Here is a 21,718-nt window from a genome sequence, read left to right as displayed (position 1 = left end):
GCGGGAGCGCCGCCACGCTTCCCAAGCAGCGCACTACAGCAGTGCGCCACCGGGCCGGCCCGTCTTTTATCTTTTATATAGATTCTCTCCACCCCAAACCTAGGGTTCAAGTTTCTGACTCATGTGAGAGGCAATGCAGGGTAGTGGACAAGAGGACAGACTTGGAGCCAGACTACCTAGGTTAACAGACTGGCTCTTTTACTGCAAATGTGATGTCGGGTATGTTCTTCCTTCATTGGTGTTACTGAGAAGGTTAAATGAATACAAGACATGTAAAGCACTTGTAGCAATACCTTATACATATTAAGACCACAAGTGATACTTGTTATTATTGATAAATATTACATTTCAGAGCACTGTAAAGTTTTAAACTATATTCTCACCTTATTTTTACACTGCTTGCTACCGCCAAGGCAGAAAGCAGATAAGACTATTCCCATCTTACATGTGATTAACCCCATTATATATTAGGAAACTGAGGTCTAGTTCCAAGTTTAAGTAACTTGCTGAATATCACAAAGCTAGTTAGTTTTGGAACTGGAACTTGAACCCAACTCTTTTAACCCAAATCCGATGTTCCATCTTCTAAAACCACACTATTTCTGACAGTCCCCCATTCCCGGCCCCAGACTCATCAGGTACTGATATTAGGTTAAAATCTTTGGTTCATTAGAAAGTTCAAGGAACTTTTTTTCCCCAGCTCTTTTCACCCCGCTTAGTGAATACTATGTATGTAAAGAAGGGCTGGAGGAAGTTAATTATGGGCAGCACTAGAGAGGGGTGGGTGTCCGTGGCCTAAACAGGAATGTTAAAGAACGAGTTAGCTTCCAGAACTGGACCAGCCACACTAGTTCCCTGCCTGTTGCTACCCTCTCAATCTCCCCACTTGGGAATGGGATATGAAGGATGAATTCCACAGCAGCCAGCCTAATCTAAACCCCTACCCTGTGCTGGACCCCCAGGCCGGGTGAACTGTGTGAGGACAGGCAGGGGACTGAGTCCTGTGCAGACGTTGCTGAGGCTGGTGACAGGAGAGGGTGCTGGAGACTGGGTAGGAGATGTGACAGGGCTGCTGCTCATTTGTGTGTTGGCCTGCGGAAGAGAGGAGCACACATCATGTAAACACCAAACACTACTCTCTGGATAGTCCTATGGCTTGGCTTAAAATTCACCTTTCTCAGGTAAGTTTCTCTTGCTAAACTCTGCTAAAGTCAGTCTGCTCCCTCAAACTGCCCCCTTATTCCCTAATTAGTTTGTATTATTTTAATATCTACCTTTGATTCACTATTTTAAGTCTTCTCTAAGCATTTTCAAGTGTGTGTCCCATCTGCCACCTTAGATATTAAGTTCCTTAAAAGAGAACGTATCTTCTTTTTCTTGCATTTCTCCCCCGAAAGTATCCCGGAAAAGTCATGAAAAAGAGGCTGCTTAGTCAAGGCAAAGATTGCTCCCTGGGAAGAAATCTGCTTACCTCCTTGCCAAGACAAAGCTGGGTTGCAGGACTCACCTGGGGGCTACTGTCAGGATTATATAGGTCTCCAGGCTTCTGACCCCGCTGGTCCATGCTGTAATATTTACAGTGACTCCACTGGACCACAGATGGGTTCGGGGGGGGCTGGGGCCCATTAGGGACATTCAGCTGCATAACCACCACACCTGGTCCAGAAGGTGACACACCTGAGTGGCAGGAAGAAAGCATTTGGTTGTGAATTCAAACTATATTTTGGCCTTCCAGCTAGCTCTGAGTGGAAAAGCCAGTAAGCAAATCCACCCCCTCACTTCACAGTCACTCAAACTTCATCCTGCCAGGAATCTAAGATGGTTACTGATTTGGCTTCTGACTCCCTCTCCAAATGAGTGGAAGGGAGATGAGTCTCAAATGCCAACAATCTCCTGGCCTTCACCTGGTGAGGCGTACTTTGGTATGCTAGGCAGAAAACTACTCCATTCTGTCAAAGTTGGACATTACTAAATGCCCAGGTCAGATTGCTCAAATGTTTGGGGCATGGACTGAAGCTGCAGACATGTGCAGGCTTTTCTGGTAATGGCTGCAGATAAGTTAGTGATCTCTGATTGTTCTGGAGAAGGTGAATGCACATAACTTCACTAAGCCAGACCCAGGGAATACTTCTTGGACAAGGGTGGGGTGACTTGGGAAACATTTAAAGTAGAAGGAATGGGGAGGGAGGTCAGGGATAATTGGGTGGGGGACATGGGATATAATCGCAATTTGTGGTAATGGGCATGCTGCCAGTATGGATCTGGCCATCACATCTTGAGCACCAGTGGTGACAGTCAGCTTTGTACCCCATGAATATTCATAACCAATAAAAAAATAACAATAAAATTAAGTTTAAAAAAGAAAAAAAAAAAGGCACAAGGAATGGCATGGAGATGTATGTTATATCCAGGAAACTGCAAATGATTCAAGGTGCTAAGACACGGGCTATGTAGGGGAAGTAGAAGGAGATGACATACTTTTATTCATTTATTCAATAAATATTTACTAAGGCACAAGGAATGGCATGGAGATGTATGTTATATCCAGGAAACTGCAAATGATTCAAGGTGCTAAGACACGGGTTATGTAGGGGAAGTAGAAGGAGATGACATACTTTTATTCATTTATTCAATAAATATTTACTATAAGTCAGTTTCTATGCTGGATACTGAGTATAACAAATAAACCTGTCCCTGCCCTCATAGAATGGAAAGTCTATTAAGGAGTCAGACATTAAACAAATAGCTGGTGTCAACAATTTGAAGCACACTCTGGTGAGAAGTTCGGACTTTATCCTTAAAGTGTTGGGAATGGGACTTGGGCTCTGGAGAGCTAACTCAAGTGGCCAAATGTAGTAGGATGGTTAAAGGGAAGGACCAGCAGCAGGAAGACCATTTAGGAAACTCCTGAAACAGAATTCAGAGGTTCTGAATTAGGGCAATGCCAGCAGGAATGGAGTAGGAGTGTCAGATCCTCTGAAGGTCACCCTGACAGGTTCAGATAACTGACTGGATACAACCCTAAGGTTTTAGCACTATCAACCATGGAAAGCCTCCTCCTTTTACAGGGTGGAGGAAGCAAAGGGCTCAATGAGGAGGAACATTAAGTCCTCAATCTTCCTCATGGTGAAAAGCAAGGTAAAATGTCAGGGAGAAGCAGTCTGATGGACAGACACTGCTGGGAGGGATGGGCAGGAGCTCTGCTTCCCCACAGGGGATTGTCCAGAGTGAGGATTTGCTCTTGACCTCTCAAGGCTATATTCCTGTTAAGGCTGGTTCATGTGCATGTGGTGGTGGAGAAATGGGAGCTGGGGTTACTAGCTCGGAAACCTGCTGCAATGGTGCTGTTTTCATGGCTCAGTGCTCTGGGGCTGCCACTGCTGCTGCCACCACATTGCTTCCTATGATGGGAAATGTTGCAGCTTCTGCCCTGGGCACCAGTCATACTGGGAAGCGTGACTGCTTTTTCACAGATAGTATGGGTCAAAGGAGAGGAAAAGAAATGGCAGGAGGCCTAAAGGAGCAGCTCAGGAGACACAATATCTGTCATATCCTATCCCCCAGCCAATCTGTGTCCCTAACCCTCTAGAGTTCATCCAATCAGAGAGCACAAATACTCAAGAGCAACAGGCTCCTAGCTCCCCATTCCCTGCAAAGGGGGACAATGTATTCATCAGCATGGCTTGCAGAAGGGCCAAGGGAAAACTGCATAGTTGTAGAGTGTCACGCATTCAACACCTCCTCCTTTACTACAGTTGCTCAGGGTATTTTATTTCATCATCCTAAGAGTCCCACCTGCTTCAACATCCTCAACCAACAAAATTGCAATTGACCTTATTCAAACACCTCTTGCTACCTGAGGGGCCAACACAAAAATAATCAAATCTGTAGCTTTTCTAGAAGGCAGCTCATAATCTGAACCTAATGCCCTGGGCCAGGAAAAGTGGGGGATGTGTGAGTGTGTAGGGATGAACATAAGCAAGTGGTGGAAGCTCTTTCTAATACGAACATATAGCTATAAGGAGCTATTAGAGAGCTCAAGAGGAGGGAAAAGAGAACAAAGTCCTCAAATTATTTTCTCTGATCCCAACACAAAACCACGGTTCTCAGTGCAGCCTCTGTCCTAAACTCCTCCCCACACTTAGTCCTCCCCCGCTGGCCTGGAGCATTGTTCCTTCACTCAGCCAAGGACACAGAGCACCACCACTCTGCTGATGAGCTGATTTTTATGCTTCTCTTCCTCAAGCCAAAAGCAGGTAGCATCCGTTAGCAGCTGAACTGTCGCTACTTCTTAATGGACATTGCAATAAAAAACAACAACAAAAACCATACTGCCCAGTGACAGCACTTCCATATGATCAGATTGGGAACGGGTGGGAAGAAGAAGAAGGGGGTTGGGGGTTGAATAAGGAAATCAGTTTCAGCTTGAAAGCTCAGAAAGGAGAAGGGACGTGTGAATGGCTTTTTAAGTGGCATCATTAAACCTGGGCAGAAAGGTCGACTGGGCAGAGCAAACTGCATAAATACAAATAGATGACATTTATGTCTGGCAGAATTGTTTTCCGTTTCTTGTTTTTTTTTTTTTTTTTTTTTTTTTTTAAATCACTGAGGTAGAAGAAGGCTGATAAAGCTTCTTCCTTACCACCAGGAATCAAATCTATGGAAAGGAGTGTTCAGAGAATAAAATTCACAAGCATCTTTTCCTAATTACAGGATAGAATCCAATAGTATCTTGGTCTTTTTCCTTTTTTTTCGGTGGGGGAGAGAGGTATCTTCAGGGAGTGGGAGAGAAAACAGCTTTGGAAACCCCTCAGTTAAAAAATGAGCCAGGAAGTATGTGAGAGGCTATTTCTGTATGCATCGCACTCTGTCCGTGTTGCTGTGTCACTGTGAGTTGGGAGTCTGTGTATAGGTATCACTGCTATTTCATGTCTATGTGCATCTTCCCCAGATATGCATCCCTGCAGAAACCTCAAGGGACCTGCAAGCCATCATTTTAATGGGAAAAAAAGTGTTTCCAGGGGTTATAGTTATGTCTAATATTATAGTGGAAGAATTAAGGTACAGACCTGGGGGTAAACTGGGCACCTACAAAAATGTATTAATAAACCAGAACAGTTGTTCCAGGAACAGCCAATCCTAATCCCTGCCTTTATTTTTGGAAAAGTGACCATGTTGCTACATGAGAGGAGGGCGGGTGACTGTCCTCTGAAGGTGACAGAGCAGACCTTGTGGGCTATGCCTACAGTCTCTCTTCTCAGTAAAGGGTAAATTGGAAATGAAAGCAAAAGAAGCACTTGTTTCTCTTTTTTCTACTTTTCTCTTAGATTTCCATAAGCAAGGATTAAAGACTTTTAAAATCAATGGTATGGTGAATATGATCTTAGATGGCATGGGTGGAACAGAGGGTCCCACTATCTAGGAAAGGTACAAGAGGTCAGTCAGAAGCCTAGGATCAATCAGGGTAGCTAGGAAGAAAAGAGATATAACTAAAGAAAATTCCAAAGAAGCAAGGGAAATAGATGATGAACAGGGTTTCCCCATTTCTTCTGATTTAGGAAGGCTGGGTTACTGCCTTCCTCCAATACAAGTATACCCATATGTACATATACACACTTATTTTAACAAACAGGGAAATACGCCCTGCAGTACCAAGCACCACCACAGGCTACACTGGTTCTTGGAGCTGGTTTCTACAATTTCCATACCTCACTGGGTAATTTCAAGGCCAAGTGCCCCTGATGGACACTAGGAGAAACAGCTAGAGAGACCAATAACATAATAAAGGGTAAGGGCTGTTGAATTTAAAACCACAGCCTAGGGCCGGCCTGTGGCTCACTTGGGAGACTGTGGTGCTGATAATAAGGGCACAGGTTCGGATCCCTATATAGGAATGATAGGGATGGCCGGTTAGCTCACTTGGGAAAGCACGGTGCTGACAACATCAAGTCAAGGGTTAAGATCCCCATGCTGGTCATCTTTTATAAAAAAAATAAAAACAAATAAATAAAAACCATGTTTGGCCTAGATGAAGGCAGAAGTCATTTCTCCTTAAAGATAGGAACTGATCATGTCTTACAAGCAAGATTAATTCTGGATTCCTCTCCACAGCATCTAACACAGTGAGAGTGCAAAAAATCTTAAGTGAAAATTTTTCCATTTCAAATGGGGAAAATGGTCAAAATATCTCCATCTCACCAGAAGAGGGCACTCTGACATTCCCACAATTAAGTTGAATGGGGATGGCTGGAGGCTGAATTAAGGCTTCCTCCCCTCCAGAACCCCTGAAGTTTCTTTAACTGAAGTATATTGGTATGGCAGGATGGGGTGAAAGGGAAACAAACAAGGGCAGCTGTAGTTGGTATGTCAGTGGAGTTCCTGGTAAAGACAGACAGTAAAAGGCTGCAGGCATAAACCTATTCATCTGGCATAGCTGGCCCCTCTGAAGAGGGCCTTTAACTGTTTAACCTGATGTCCATTTGTTTCCCACTGGAGGGAAAGAAATAAAGTACAAAAAGCCTGTTGAAAATTTGTTATTGAGGGGCCGGCCCGTGGCTCACTCGGTAGAGTGCGGTGCTGATAACACCAAGGCCGCGGGTTCGGATCCTATATAGGGATGGCCGGTTTGCTCACTGGCTGAGCGTGGTGCTGACAACACCAAGCCAAGGGTTGAGATCCCCTTACCGGTCATCCTTTAAAAAAAAAAAAAAAAAAAATTTTGTTATTGAGGATGCAGCATGGGATATGAAAAGTCAAAAGACCCAAGTTCAAGTTCTAGGACTGTGACCGTTCAAGTTCTAGGACTGTGACCTTAGGCAAATCATTTAATCTCTTTGAGTCTCAAATTTCCTCCTCACAAAGTTGTGCTGAGTTAAAATGTCAAATGTATGTGAGCACACACTAAAAAGTACTAAACAAATCTAACATTATGACTTGAAAAGCATTTTATCAACCTCCCTCACACTATCAAGGAAAAGAAAAGACTTTCTCTGCATGCAGAAGACATAAGTAAGTATTTCATGACCCAAAGGCATATGAGTGTAATGCTGGATTCAGAAAAAGAAAAAAAAAAAGGAAAAGAAAAAAGACAAAAAAACAAGGAACCCAATTAGAGATGTGACTTGCCATGGATGGAGCAAACAACCTCACTTCCTGAGAGATCAGCTTTCGGTACCATTGAAAAATACCAGCCAAGACTTTGGTCTTTCTTTTTGACAGGACCACAGGGGGGACAGAGCCAATCCCTGAACTCTCCTGCCCTTTCCAGCTCTAGAGCATAAGCCCTTCAGCAGTGTTTGCTCTTGCCAGTGCCCAAGACCCCCCCAATTCTTTATCCTCTTACCTGAGTACTGCTGTGGCATCTGTGGTGGACTGCAGGGAGAGGGAGACTGAGGCATCTGGTACTGCTCAGAGCCAGGAGGTTGCAGAAACCCCACAGAAGGACTGGCAAGATGGAGAAGAGAAGAATTGTGAAGCAGTAAAGGGAAGAACACAACTCCTGGCAAACAGCTGCTGCTTCTTGGGCCTCCCCCGTGGAAAGCAGAGGCAACTCCAAGCCATTCCCAGACCAATTTGCCATGCAATTTCTAAAATCACTCATCAGTTCAAAGTTAATTATATATATTTGTACTTGATCATCTTTCAATTAGGAAGCTGCTAATCAGCGCTACAGATGGAATGGTAGCGACATATTCTCTTCCCAACAGTGTGGAAACACCACACACAAACACAGTGTGGTGTTTCTCAGATTCTGAGAAACACAGACAAAGAGAGTGCCAGAGACAGACACATACTGCTAGAGAGAATGGGTAAAAAAGAACTAAGGAGATGTGTGATTTAGGATATATATGCAATGGAAAATACAGAGAGGCACCTAAAAACTAATAGAAAAAAACAAACCACAAAACTCAAAACAACACGGAGACATACATATAAAAGGACAGAGATAAACATACAGCTACTATGAGACAGACAAAGAAACACACACAGGCCCAGACGAGTTCTAGTTCCAGCTCTGCTTCTAAACAGCTGTGTGACTTTGGGTAAGTTTCTTAACATCCCTAGCTGGAATTTCCTCATTTAAAAAACAAGGGAGAAAAATAAAACAAGGGGAGTGGGCTAGATTATTTCTAAGGTGCCTCTACCACTAAAATTCTATTAGCTATGACCTATACTCAGATATACAGAAATAGATATGTACAAATAGAAATACCATTGGTGTTTTATCTGTAGATACAGAGGTACACAGAAAAATTTACATATATACAATCCAAAATTGCTTCTCTTCATGATGAGCAGTCTCTATCCCATAATTTGAGTCCCACTGACTTAAAAAACAAAAAATGGGGGAAATTATTAAAGCCTCTGTCTCTGAAGCAGGAATTTTTTTCTGCTGATGAGCTCTTATGCAAATGTCAAATCAATGAAGAAAAAAGAGAAGAAACTCCCTCCTATTTTACCTGCTTTAGGGTACAGCTGGGATCTTTATCCCTGCCTTTCTCAGGCCAATGGAAACAAAACCATGGTGCAACAGTTGCTGAAGGTCTATGGGAGATGTGCCCTGGCTCTCTGGGAGTCCTCACCTCGTACCGTTCTGCTGAGCTGGTGGAATCATGCTGTAGTACACTGGTACGCCTCCTGCTGGGAGGCCTCCTTGCACAGACTGGCTTGCAGGGACCAGCATAGGTTGCTGGAAAGACGGCTGGACCACATTTTGCGAGTCATTACCCACTGGAACCTAGGTGAGAAGAAAAGAGAATGACTACTCGTACTCCCATTACACTCATCCAGAGAACAGCCAAGTCATCACCAGACCAAGGCATTACAACTTCCTTCCCTACCTTTTAGAGCGTCCTAGGGTTCTTCCCATCTACCTAAAGGAAATGCTTACAGCACTATCTCCATTTCCCTTTTCTCCAAATTCCCCCTTCTCCAAATACCACCCTTGTGCATATGACATAGAGAAAGGAGCCTAATTCCCTTTAAACCCTCCTTTCCTAGGTATTTACTCATTTGCATGGCTGTGTAAAGACCAAAACAATTTAAAGACTCTTCTCAGGGGCCGGCCCTGTGGCTCACTCGGGAGAGTGCGGTGCTGATAACACCAAGGCCAAGGGTTCGGATCCCATATAGGGATGGCCGGTTGGCTCACTGGGTGAGCATGGTGCTGACAACACCAAGTCAAGGGTTAAGATCCCCTTACCGGTCATCTTTAAAAAAAATAAATAAATAAAGACTCTTCTCAGACTCTGGGCTTTTTCTCAAGAGGAAAAAAACCTAAAAATTCTAGGGGCAAAGTGGACAATATTTTAGTATTGAAGTTGTCAGCCTGGATGACCCTGGGAGGCTTTCCTTTTCCTCATCCCAAGTACTGGGTGTTCTTTCTCAATGCAGAATGCACCCACTTGGTATGAAGGCAGTGGAGTGTACTGAACCACCAAGCCTTGCATCTGGCTCCCCATGCTGCTCCTCTGGTTGCTGAGCAGGCCCTGGTTCTGTGGCTGCTGGACCCCGATCATGCCTTGGTATGCTGCCTGCGGCTGGTTAGACATCATGGGCTGTAAACCTACGGATGGGCAAGGCAGAGATGAAATTAGTATGAATGTTTAGGAGGTAACACTCTATCAGTAATTTCTCTTCTCCATTCTATTTTAACTTTTTTCTGGAGATCCCGGGTCCTTCCTTAGGACCCTAATCATTACTGCCCCCCCCCCCTTTTAAATGGGGAACATAATTCTTCTCTTTCCCAGTCTCTGCCCTTCCCCTGTTCATTGCCTTCTTATACCAGCGGTTCCTCTTACCAGGCTGCTGGGATGGCTGAGGCAGCTGTTGACCACGTTGGGGGCTGTAGGCCACCGGGTGAGAGAGAGGTCGATATTGCTGGTTGGAGTTAGGATACTGTCCAGGGGGATAGTAAGAAACCTGGATCTATGGTGAGAGGAAAAAGATGTGTGAGAGGTCCCTCAAATTCAGCCCCAACATCTGCAAATTACGAAATGCCTCAGGTTTGATGGCCTAAAATCTGTAAATGGAGGTATTTTGGACTTGACAGTTGCAGAATTATTAAACAAGCCTAAAATAAAACTGGAAGGACTTGTGTTATACAGAAAGAAGACCTTCTGACTAGAACAACAACTCTTAAGCTCAAGGTGGGGACAGGAATCCCCTCTGGTCTGTCTAAAACTAGAGGAAAAAAGGATTATAATACTGGACAAACTGAATTAGGGATTTAAACTGGGAACTGGAGCTGCTCACCTGTTGAGGGGGCTGCATGTAGCCCTGGGGTGGCAGGACTTGCTGAGCAGGTGGTGCATGGCTAGAGGTGGAATAGTTGGAAGTGGGGAGGGGCTGCCCCGTGGAAGCCATGATGAAGCTAGTCTGCTGAGGGTGCTGGGAAATAAGTGGGGTCTGGAACAAAGCTGAGGATGGGTCAGCTGCTTCAGTAGAACCTTGGCGGCTGAGGCTCATTTGTCCGAAGGGGTTGCTGAGGTCATCTGCCTGTTGAGAGAGTAGGGGACTCAAGGACTGAGGCTGTATCAAGCCTCATGTCTTTGGCTTCAACACAGAAAGACAGACAGAAATAGCAATGCTCTCTACAGCCTTCCTTACACCATTTTGGGATGGTCCTGTCTCTGTGTCCTGAAAGTTGCTTTTCAGCCCTAAGCCTCTATGATGTGCTGTTTTAAATTTCTGTGAATTGAACAGCTGTTTGATACACAACTCCAGAACCAGTCTCCCTACCACATATGAGATAACAATGGCCACCCTGATTATGATCATCATTAAGATTAGCCTTGGGGATATGGAAGTAATGACACGGTTTCTATATATAGAAAAAACAGGACATACTAGTGGGTTAAAGGAAACGATAAGAGTCTCTCCATCTCCTGTCTTCCTCATGCCCTCAACCATAAAAAGGGCCCTTACATTGTCCTAAATCCTGTTTTTATATTTAAACCCAGAGAATACCTTGGGTGGATTGTGGGTGGTAAGATGCATGTGCCTCCACAGTTCTGCCTATGCAGCGGAAAGACTAGTGGGCTTCCACTCCTGCTGCTTATCTCCTTACTTCCTCTAGAGGTCATTTCCACCTTTTTTTCTCTAACACTAGCCTAGGGTTCTCCTGCCCTTTAGAAACCACTTTCAATTCTCACCTCTGAAAGGAGGCCAGGGTGAGTGGCTAAGGTGGAGGACAAGACTGACTGGCCAGGTGTAATTACCTTCTCTCTCAGCCCTCTTCCCTAAGCAACAAGGGTGACGGTGTTCCATCTCTCACTTTGTATGGTGATAGGTTAGAATTTGTTAGTTTCCTCTTTCTTTCTGCTCCCTGGACAGTCTTTATTTTGCTCTCAACATACACACACATACATAATGTGTGTGTGTACATGCACCAGAGCAGTTCTTTTGCAAATGAAACCAGTAGAAACCAAAAGATATTGCTTTCCTGTAGTTTCATTCAATTTTCAGGGATCTGATTTTCCAGTTAGCTGTTTTGCTACCTTATCAGGCAGAAATAGATGACAAGAGGACTGGATTGCAGATTATTTTGAAGTACATATTCTAGGACTTTTCAGAATGGAGATAAGAGGAAGGCAAAAAGAGGGATTCTAGTGAAAAAGAAGAGAGGTGTGATTCACACAAAGTAAAAAAATCAAGACTCCTATAACCATAATGGAAGTTATCAACTACAAGGCAAATAAGATCTTCAAAGGATTTGTAGTTAGAGTACAAACTATTTAAACAGCATGTGTTATGCAGTGGAAAAGGATATTTTCTATTTAAAATGACATGGTAAAATAGGGGAACATTTTAAGTTTTTACCAGTGGTACCAGAGAGGTCTGCAGTATGTTTTTACTTTTAAATGAAATTATAGAGAACCATTCTGTACAGAATAAACTGGCTTCCTCGGACACATCCAAGGAGCAAATTAGATGAAAAATGTACATGGTAGAGGGATGAGGAGCCTAGGTTAGACCAACATCTAATTTCATTCTCCCTCCTGAAACTCAGGGGAACTCAGTGTTCCTCTGTCTTACATTTAGGCATCTTTTTGATGTGATGTGATGAGGCTGTTAGAATGGAGTATAGTTCAGCCTGTGCTGGCCTCTCAAGAAGAAACAGCTTTCAACATGCCCTCCAAAAGTACAACATGCTTGCAAGGCCATCACAAACTGACCCAGACATATCCACAGATACAGGCCACACATGGACAAGACAAAATGGGGGAATGAAGTTTATACCATGTTGTACTGCTGGGGCGGAGAGACTGGAAGAAGGACTTGGGGACAGGAGCTTGGAGAGAACTGAACAGGCTGCGGAGAGGGTTGCAGAGCCGGGACTGGCTGTGGACCAGCAGAGAGGCATGTGGAAAAGGGAAGAGAAAAGGGAGGCACAGGGGGAGGTAGGGGGGCAGATATGGGGAGGGAAAGGGAAGGAACAACAAGGTTAATCAAAAAAGAAATTTCACATGAATAGCAAGGCTGCTGAGCAGGGTTGCAAAGACAGTTTGTGGCTTTCACATTTCTTTGACAAATAAGCAATCTCTCCTATCAGGAGAAATCCAGTGCACTCCCCGGCCCATTAGCCATTCAGAACTCTGCAGCTGTTGTAGGCAATCTGAGGACTCTCAGGACCAGGGTCTGCTCCCTGATTCCAAACACAGGTTTTCCCAAAGCATTTCTTTTGAACACACAATTCCTGGGGAACATGATCACAACACTCCTTGAATGCCAACTTGAGAAGGGATTCCTGTTTGTACTGCTGTACTGTTTCTGTTGGAAAGGTCTGGCTCAGCCACACTCCTGACATCACACCACAGCTCTCCTAGAGGAAGTGCTCATTCACAAGGATGTCTACCTCCCCGAGGGCAGAGAAGGAAAAAACAACCAGTTCACACCTGCTTCCAGCTACACCTTCCTGCTCCATGATTGTTCTGTGCTCCTGGCCAGGCTGTGAGAGCAGTATAAAAAATCCCCCCATAAGCAAACAGGGAGGATTTAGGAATAAAATATAGTCTAACTTTAATTTTTTGTCCCTTCGCTAGCCTCAAGCAGGAAGACGTGTTTATTAGGAACATGGAGTGTTCTAAACTAACTAATAGGTAGTTATTTTCTTCTCTCCCTTCTTCCCCTCCAGCCATTTTGATCATCTTATCAGTTCTCCAGTCATAGGCCTTGGTGGTAGGAGGGATGGGAATAGGAGAAAGGTAAGGAAAAGGGAAGAAATAATATTTATATACATTGTCTCATTATGATAATTCCTATTTGTAGTTAAGAAAGTAAAGCTCAGACGAATAACTCACTCATCCAGAATCACACAACTAATATGGCAGAGCTGGGTTGAAACCTAATTCTGTCAGACATACGTACTTTCCTCTCCACTCTAGCAGTTGGGGGAGGTGAAGGAAGAAGTCAAACGTATTGATACAAGCCATCTTCCACAGGCTCCTCCCTCCACACTTAGGGTAGCAAGAGGTGTGGAGGCCACAGTACCGACATCTTCTCCTGCCACATATTTCTGGGGAACTCTTTCACAGAGGGGATTAACAGTTCAGGAGGCAAAGAGTCCAAGAATTAGAAGACTCCCCAAAAGGGAGAATACTCTGGAGGTCTTGGCAGAGGACCTGATATGTGTATTAAATAAAATTTGTCATTTTGGTTAAGAAAAGTTATTAAGAATCCACTGTGTGACCTGGGACTCACAGCTCTACTGGCACACCTATTTTCCACAAGCCAATGGCATTCCAAATATAACTGCTGGCCGGGCCAGCCTGTGGCTCACTCGGTAGAGTGCGGTGCTGATAACACCAAGGCCCCGGGTTCGGATCCCATATAGGGATGGCTGGTTCGCTCACTGGCTGAGCGTGGTGCTGACAACACCAAGTCAAGGGTTAAGATCCCCTTACCGGTCATCTTTAAAAAAATAAAATAAATAAATAAATAAAAATTAAAAATAAAAAAAATATATATGTATATAACTGCTGGCCAAGCTACTCAGCATTCGCTCCTTACGCTGGTGGCTTATATATATTTTTTCTATTGTCCTAATCCTCTTTTTTCTTTTTGGGGGAGAGCCTAACTTGGTTTAGGCCTTATACAGTGGTCCCCCCTTATTCAGTTTTGCTTGCTGAAGTTTCAGTTACCCACGGTCAATTGTGCTCCAAAAATATTACATGGAAAATTTCAGAAATGAACAATTTTAAATTGTACACTGTTCTGAGCAGGATGATGAAATCTCACACCATCTTGCTCTGTCCCACCCAGAATGTGAATCATCCCTTTGTCCAGCATATCCATGCTGTATATACCACCCCCCAACCCTAGCTGAGAGACACCACATTCATGTAACTTTTATTACAGTATATTGTTGTAATTGTTCTATTTTATTATTGGTTAATGTTAATCTCCTACTGTGCCTAATTTATAAATTAAACTTTATCATACTTATAAGAAAAAACACTGTATATATAGGGTTCGGTACTATCTGCAGTTTCAGGAATCCACTGGGGGTCTTGTAACATACTCCCCATGAATAAGGGGGGACTACTATATACTCTGGGGGAGAAGGGACAGTAAAGTGGCAAAAGCACTCTGCCTGTTTTACTCACACTTGTGAGTTCTGAATAAAGAGTGAAGAGAGAAGAAATAGCGCTCCTCTCTTTGGACTCCCCTAATTGGGGAAGGGCAGTGGTAAAGATAGGGATCTCATTGCTATTTTTTAGTTATTCCACTGCTCTCCTCAGCTATAGTTTTCTTTTTGGAGAGCCTCAAACTCCAGAGCCAGGGAACCTCTGAGAAACCATGAGGAAATTTATTTAAAAAAAAAAAAAAAAAAGACACCTGGCCCTGAGGGATGTGGCTGCCACCTGCTGGTGGATTCTTTTTTTGTCCTTTTTGAGACCGGCTGCACCGCGCTCAGCCAGGGAGCGCTGTGAGCGCACCGGTCAAGTGCGCCACGGGCTCGGCCCATGAATTCTAAGCTAGATCATTGGTTCTTGGATGTGATGACACCAGGAAAAAAGCTCAGAGGGTTCCTTTTCTTCTACTCTTTCTTTTTTTGGAGAGGTTCCTTTTCAAGAGGTCCACTTCATTTTAAGTAAATTAGGCAAAAGGTAGCCACTGACCCTTTAATCCTTAGCCTCACTCCCCTGGTTTCACATGCTTCACTGACACATGATATGAAGGCTTGCAGGGACAGAGGAGGCCTGCCGAGAAGGGAAAGAGCATAGTTTAGCCAGCACTGTCCCCAGGCCTGAGGCAAATACCTCTTGTACAGAGCTAAAGTTAACCACTCTTTCTCAAAGTTTTTCTTCTAAAGGAAAAGTTTTAGAGTAACCACAGGGGTGTGTGTGTGTGGTCACTTCTTTCATCCCTACCTTGTCATGTACTATTAGAGAAAATGAACAATAATTATTCTCAGCCTTAGCAACTTCAGTGCTGAGAACCAATCAGGGAAAAAAAAAGAAAGGAAGAAAAAGGCAGTAGGAAGAAGAAAGAGATAAAAAGAAAAGTAGAAAATGTGGAGAGGAAGAAAAAAGGAGATATATACAGTGGGGTGGTGGCAGTGGTATGATTTTAGCAGGTACCATTAATGCTTCAGGGACACCAAAACTTACCCAGGATAAAATTCTTCAGTTTGGAGTTTGTGGTTGTGATTAACACCAAAAATGAATTTCTGAGAGAACAGAGATCTCTTCACCAAACAATGCTCCCCTATCCCCAATCTGTAGTGACTAACCTAGCTCCCTACAGGAGTAAGTCAGTACCAAAAAATTGACCCACTGACCCTCATGATCCAGTAGCAGGGACAGAACCTAAGTATAAGTTTGGGGTTTAGGGCCCATCACTTCGACATTCTGTCTAAAATTTTAGTTCCAAGTGGTTGTTCTCTTATCTCTTTATTCCTCTCCCCACTTGGTGTCTATTTCTAGGTATGGATGGCAGGTGGAAGGTGGAGGCAGATGGAAGACTAAGAGAGAGAAAAGGGAGCAAGACTACATTAAAATACACACATTTTAGAAAAAACTAAAAAATACTGGGACCTTGGAAAAGTGAGATGTACACATACAAAAACACAATAGGAAATAGCCAGAAGGAGAAGCACAGTGTTTACCCATTCACAGGTTTGAATTGAGACACAGACAGAGAAAAGCACACACACACACGTGCCATACATAAGGAGGGAGCAAGGTAAGCTGATAGGAATGAGACTTAAAGGGGTAGATGGGGGTAGAACAAGAAAGTCAGAACTACACAGAGACTGATTTAGGAACTAAGATGAAGGACTGAAATGATCTGCATGTGGGTTACATTTAGACACAATGAAGGATTTCCTAGATCTTCACTTTAGCTTCATTTCACAATATTTGAGATGGGACAGTACAGGACTATTCTGGGGTCTTTCCACTCTAGTTTCCAGTTGCTGGGGTATTAGTGCTTGGGACTTGCTTCTTGTTCCTAGGGAAGAGATATATCGAAGGCCAAGCTGGACTAACTAAATAGGGAAATGAGGGAGCCTGGGATGTGAAACGAGAAATTAAATTATAGTAGGAGAGTATAGATATATGGACTTCCTGACTACCAGAGAATACTTCAGGATTTAAAAAATGGGGCTCTACTCATGAAGAGCTCTATTCCATGGAAGAAGAGAATAAGTGAAGACCTCAGCACAGCTCTACTCAGAATGTTAAGATAAATTTTAAGCCTAGAACAATGATGTTCCAGTTAAGAACAGGATTTGATTCTTAGGCTGATGACTTGCATGGTCTCCACAGAACCAAAACTTCACTCAAACCCTATGTGGTACCAATATCTACCAGTCCAACAACAGAAGGAGAAAGATATAGCCCTTTTATGGCATGGGGAAAAAAAAGACAACATTTGGGGTCTTTGTGTCTTGTAGTATATGCATGGCAGTGGTCTTGAGTGTTCTTTTCCCCCTAAACCCCAACACATAAATATATGTTTATGGGTCAACAGACACATAAACATATTCAGTCAGACTATGGCAGGAGCTGTGATCTTTTCAAGTTCCACATATGGATACAGTGGGCAAAATTATCTTGCTAATTACACAGGATGTAGAGGGAGATGGGGTATAGCAGAAATGTTGTGTGGGGTAAAAGATCCCACTGACAATTCTCAGGAAGAAGAATAAGAAATATAAAGCAAAAAACTCCCAGGCTGACTCTATTAAGAGTACTTTAGCCAAACCTTTGCCCTTACCCTTCTCTCCCCATAACTAACAAATGAGAAACAGGGGAGGGAGTGGCATGTCTCCAAAAACTGATCCTTCCTGCCACCCACAGCCCAAGAGACATGACTGTACCTCCAGAGCTTGCTTGAATCAGAGTGGAGGGGGCTCTGACACTGAGTGGTGACTCACCTGTGAGATCATGTGATTATTCAAGGGTGGCTGCTGCTGAGGCGTGGGTGGGAGAGCAGGAAGTTGTTGCTGCTGTTGCTGTTGCTGCTGCTGCTGCTGCTGCTGCTGCTGGGCAGTACAAGGGAGAAGGCCCCGGACAGACTGGGATGAGGTGACCTGGTTGCACACTTCTGGGGCACCTAGGGCCATACCTAAGGGAAAGAGGAGACCCACAGAAGTTGTAAGCATAAGCCATGAACATACTACCACCCCTGAAGAGCCCAGTTGCAGGGCTTAACTTTTTCCTTGCCCTTTCTCTTCATTCCCTTCTGTACATTTCCCCACTGTCTTTTGAAGATCAATGCAACAGCACAAATGCATTTCAGCTGCTTCAGCGGTGGAAGTCCTCGTCTTAGCAGGTTTCTGCTTCCCAGGGACAGGAACTGACTTGACTGTCAGTGTTTGGTTTTGGAACTGAACAAAATATAAGGCAGCTGAAGAACTTCCCCCAAAGAGCCTAGAATCTGTCCATCATGATTAGCTGAAAACATGAATGCTTACTTCTTGGGAAGGTACAGGTTACTAGTGCCTTAAGGGACCTATCTTCTCTTTGCTTTCTTCTCAATTTGCATCACCTCTTATAAAAGTTGCTGAGAAGGCAACCTTGCCTCTTCAGGCACACCCATGAGCACCTACATACACACAACCTTTACCCAACTTTTCCCATTTCTAGACTCTCCAAGGCATGCACATATTCACACAACATACTTTTAGTGAATATCTACTATGTGCCAGGCACTGTGCAATGAACTAAGGACACAAAGGTGACGGAACACAGTACTCGCCCTTAAGCAGCACAGGATCTTCTGATTGGAGATGGACATCCACACAACTATTACAATCTGATTAGGATAAGGGATACATCAATGACATCAGCAAAGTTGTATGAAAGCAAAGATAAGGAGAAATAATTCCTGGGAAGGTCAGGGAAGGATTTAAAGAGAAGGTGACAGGAAAGATTGGTTTGAAGGATGAATAGAAGCTTGTCAGACTTACAGGGGACAAAGCTTATACCACATTCAAGAAATGGTTGGAGGGGCTGGCCCATGGCTCACTCGGGAGAGTGCGGTGCTGATAACACCAAGGCCCCGGGTTCAGATCCCATATAGGGATGGCCGGTTCGCTCACTGGCTGAGCGTGGTGCTGACAACACCAAGTCAAGGGTTAAGATCCCCTTACCGGTCATCTTTAAAAAAAAAAAGAAAAGAAATGGTTGGAAGAGGATGGATATCTGGAAATGAGATTGCAATGGCAAACCGGAGTCAGGAAGTTACACTATATTAGGTGATTTGGACTTTATTACACAGGCAATGCAGAAATATGAACTATTTAAGAGGGGACTGATGTAATTAGATCTGTTTTAGATTGGTAAACTGGCTCTAAAAAGTGCTGAAAAAAAAAGGGTGTGAGAATGGAGCAGGGAGATCAGCTTGAGGGCTAGAGCCATTATTAAATAAATGAAAATAAAGGCTAGATTAAGGCAGAGGCAGTGGAATTAGAAAGGAGGTAACAGAGAAGGGCAAGGGCCGGCCCGTGGCTCACTTGGTAGAGTGTGGAGGCCATGGGTTCAGATCCCTATATAGGGATGGCTGGTTAGCTCACTTGGGAGAGTGTGGTGCTGACAACACCAAGTCAAGGGTTAAGATCCCCTTACTGGTCATCTTAAAAAAAAAGAGAGAGAGAGAGAAGGGCAGTAGAGACCTAATAGTCAGAGAGGCAAGATCTTCACTACTGATGTTTACTGAGGACAAGACCTATAGAACTTCTGGTATGAGATTCAAGCAATTCTTCAGAGAAAGGAAGATTGTAAAATAGAGGTCCACTGGGTACAGAGAGTTAAATACCCCTCTGCTAACAGTATAGCAGGAATAGATGAAGAAGGTTATCCAGCAGATCAGGAGAGCTGAAGGATGGTTATAAAGTTTTCATGTGGAACATGTAAGTGTCTGCTCCTTCCGAGTGACTGAGCTCCAGAGAAGCAGCCAGAGGAGCATCCCTCTAAGTTCCACCCTACTGGCTACTACCAATCAGTTGTTAAACAGCAAAACTCTAAAGGCTCCTTCTGTTCTATAAACCCTCTTTATAATCTCAAGGGACACAGAATGAAAGCAGATAACCTGGGCCGGCCCGTGGCTCACTTGGGAGAGTGCGGTGCTGATAACACCAAGGCCGCGGGTTCGGATCCCATATAGGGATGGCCGGTTTGCTCACTGGCTGAGCGTGGTGCTGACAACACCAAGCCAAGGGTTGAGATCCCCTTACCGGTCATCTTTTAAAAAAAAAAAAGAAAGCAGGGCCGGCCCGTGGCTCACTCGGGAGAGTGCGGTGCTGATAACACCAAGGCCGCGGGTTCGGATCCCACATAGGGATGGCCGGTTCGCTCACTGGCTGAGCGTGGTGCTGACAACACCAAGTCAAGGGTTAAGATCCCCTTACCGGTCATCTTTAAAAAAAAAAAAAAAAAAAAAAAGAAAGCAGATAACCTGAACCTGGGCAGACAGGGATTCCCCACCTCAGTCAGAAATCAGATAAAATAATCTAATACCATTCAGTTTTTTTTTTTTTTTTCAGTCATGACAGAAGGTTTGAGAGAAAATCAGAGAAGGTACTAGATCCAAGAAAGGACAATAGATCCATCAAATTTTCTCTCACATGGCTGTGTTAGGTTTCCAGGAAAACTATATTGGGATAAGTGCTTTGTTAAAAGTAAATACTGGGCCGGCCCGTGGCTCACTCGGGAGAGTGCGGTGCTGATAACACCAAGGCCGCGGGTTCGGATCCCACATAGGGATGGCCGGTTCGCTCACTGGCTGAGCGTGGTGCTGACAACACCAAGTCAAGGGTTAAGATCCCCTTACCGGTCATCTTTAAAAAAAAAAAAAAAAAGTAAATACTGATATTTCACAGAAGACAAGAAAGAAGGGATAGGAGTGATATGGAAGGAAAGAAGCTGTAGTACCTGGCCTGGATATCCTTCCTGCACTGCCACCTTTACTACTGCCAATGCTGTCACCTCGGGTGAGAATAGAGATTCCGCTGAAACTGCTGGCTTTGGTGACAGGGGGTCGCATGCTCCGGACGGAGCCATCTGAGTCTGTGCTGCTCCAAGGCCGTGGCTCCAGGGATTTGAGTTCGCTGTCTGTGCTGCTCTGGCGACTGCTTGAGGTGCGGCTTAGCCCCTCACGGTTCCCCCTGCAGAGACCACAATGGTCAGAGCACCCCCCACCCACCACTTCAACAGAAGGGCTAGGAGAGAGTTCATTTCTATTCTCTCAAGAACAAAGAAGGGGTGAGGATTACGGCAAGGGTGGACACTGACTTCTTGTTAGTTGGCTGGCCAACTAAGACTTGATGGGAGCAGACAGAACAAGATCAAGTACGGTAACAAAGAGCACAGGGGCAAATCTGGAAGACAGTGCACTGGCAAGTAATTTAATACATCAGACCAGAGGTGGATGGGAAACCACATGCATGATGCTGAGATTGGCTGTGGTCTCTTCCCCACCCCTGGTGGGGATCCCAGACATGCACAAAATATTGGAGAGCAGAGGAGTACCAGCTCCTTCCAGGAGTTCTTAAAACAAAAGGACTCCTAGAAGTTACTATTACTAGAAGGCAGGACTAGCAAATGACATGAATAAATCCCACAACAGGGCTTCCACATAACATGTGTCTAAGCCAGCAGAGGTGCTGCTTATGGCCACCTTTCCAGGGTCTGGAAGAAGGGTACAGTGGGCTAATTAAAGGTACTCTGGAAAACCCAGTCTGATAATCTGGATTTTGATCCAACATGTTTTGTGGAAGTTGGTGTCTGGGAACAATTAGTTCCAGGGTCTCTAAGGACTGAAGTCCTCAGCAAGATCAAAAAAATATGCCCTTGGGACTCAAAATGGCAAGGGGCAGGGGAGTTTATGGTGCCTAGTTGCCTCTATATTCATAATCCTATTGCCCTAGTCAAGGTACAAAGCTACTTAGAAAAGGGGTTTTTCCTATCTTATTTCACTCTGGAAACATCAGGGTTATCCTGATGTTATAACCACAGCCTGTGATTATAAATAGCTGTACACCTCAAGATATTCAAGTTTCACCTGAAAGTTCTGTCTTGCTGAGCTCTTACTGCTCCTTAACCAAAAAGCAACCAAGGACCAGGAATTTTTCTTTCATACTTCCCACCTCCAATAATAATGATCTTAGAAACAAAATGACAACAATTACAAAGATTTTGATAGTACACTGGGGGGCAATTAAGCAAAAATTATAGTAGCTTGGGCTCCTTCCTTTTCACCACCATCCCAG

At 44.2% G+C, this 21,718-nt stretch overlaps 1 protein-coding gene across 9 annotated transcripts in view; it reads right to left on the bottom strand.

Annotated features, from left to right (window-relative positions):
* Positions 1-21,718, bottom strand: part of R3HDM2 (R3H domain containing 2) — a 43,857-nt gene that overhangs the window by 3,502 nt on the left and 18,637 nt on the right. For 6 of the 9 annotated variants that reach the window (XM_008579654.1, XM_008579655.1, XM_008579649.1 and 3 more), the window contains 10 exons: positions 20,382-20,614; positions 17,384-17,574; positions 12,241-12,342; positions 10,255-10,497; positions 9,801-9,927; positions 9,405-9,565; positions 8,583-8,737; positions 7,343-7,443; positions 1,508-1,677; positions 945-1,092 (listed from right to left, as the gene is read on the bottom strand). In XM_008579654.1, coding sequence (XP_008577876.1) covers positions 945-1,092; positions 1,508-1,677; positions 7,343-7,443; positions 8,583-8,737; positions 9,405-9,565; positions 9,801-9,927; positions 10,255-10,497; positions 12,241-12,342; positions 17,384-17,574; positions 20,382-20,614 — 1,631 coding nt within the window. The remainder of the gene's footprint in view (positions 1-944; positions 1,093-1,507; positions 1,678-7,342; positions 7,444-8,582; positions 8,738-9,404; positions 9,566-9,800; positions 9,928-10,254; positions 10,498-12,240; positions 12,343-17,383; positions 17,575-20,381; positions 20,615-21,718) is intronic. The other 3 variants (XM_008579657.1, XM_008579651.1, XM_008579653.1) reach the window with 1 other exon arrangement.

This window comes from Galeopterus variegatus, unplaced genomic scaffold, assembly GCF_000696425.1.
Source record: "Galeopterus variegatus unplaced genomic scaffold, G_variegatus-3.0.2 Scaffold1936, whole genome shotgun sequence".
NCBI lineage: Eukaryota > Metazoa > Chordata > Mammalia > Dermoptera > Cynocephalidae > Galeopterus > Galeopterus variegatus.
This window is presented reverse-complemented; position numbering and strand designations above follow the sequence as displayed.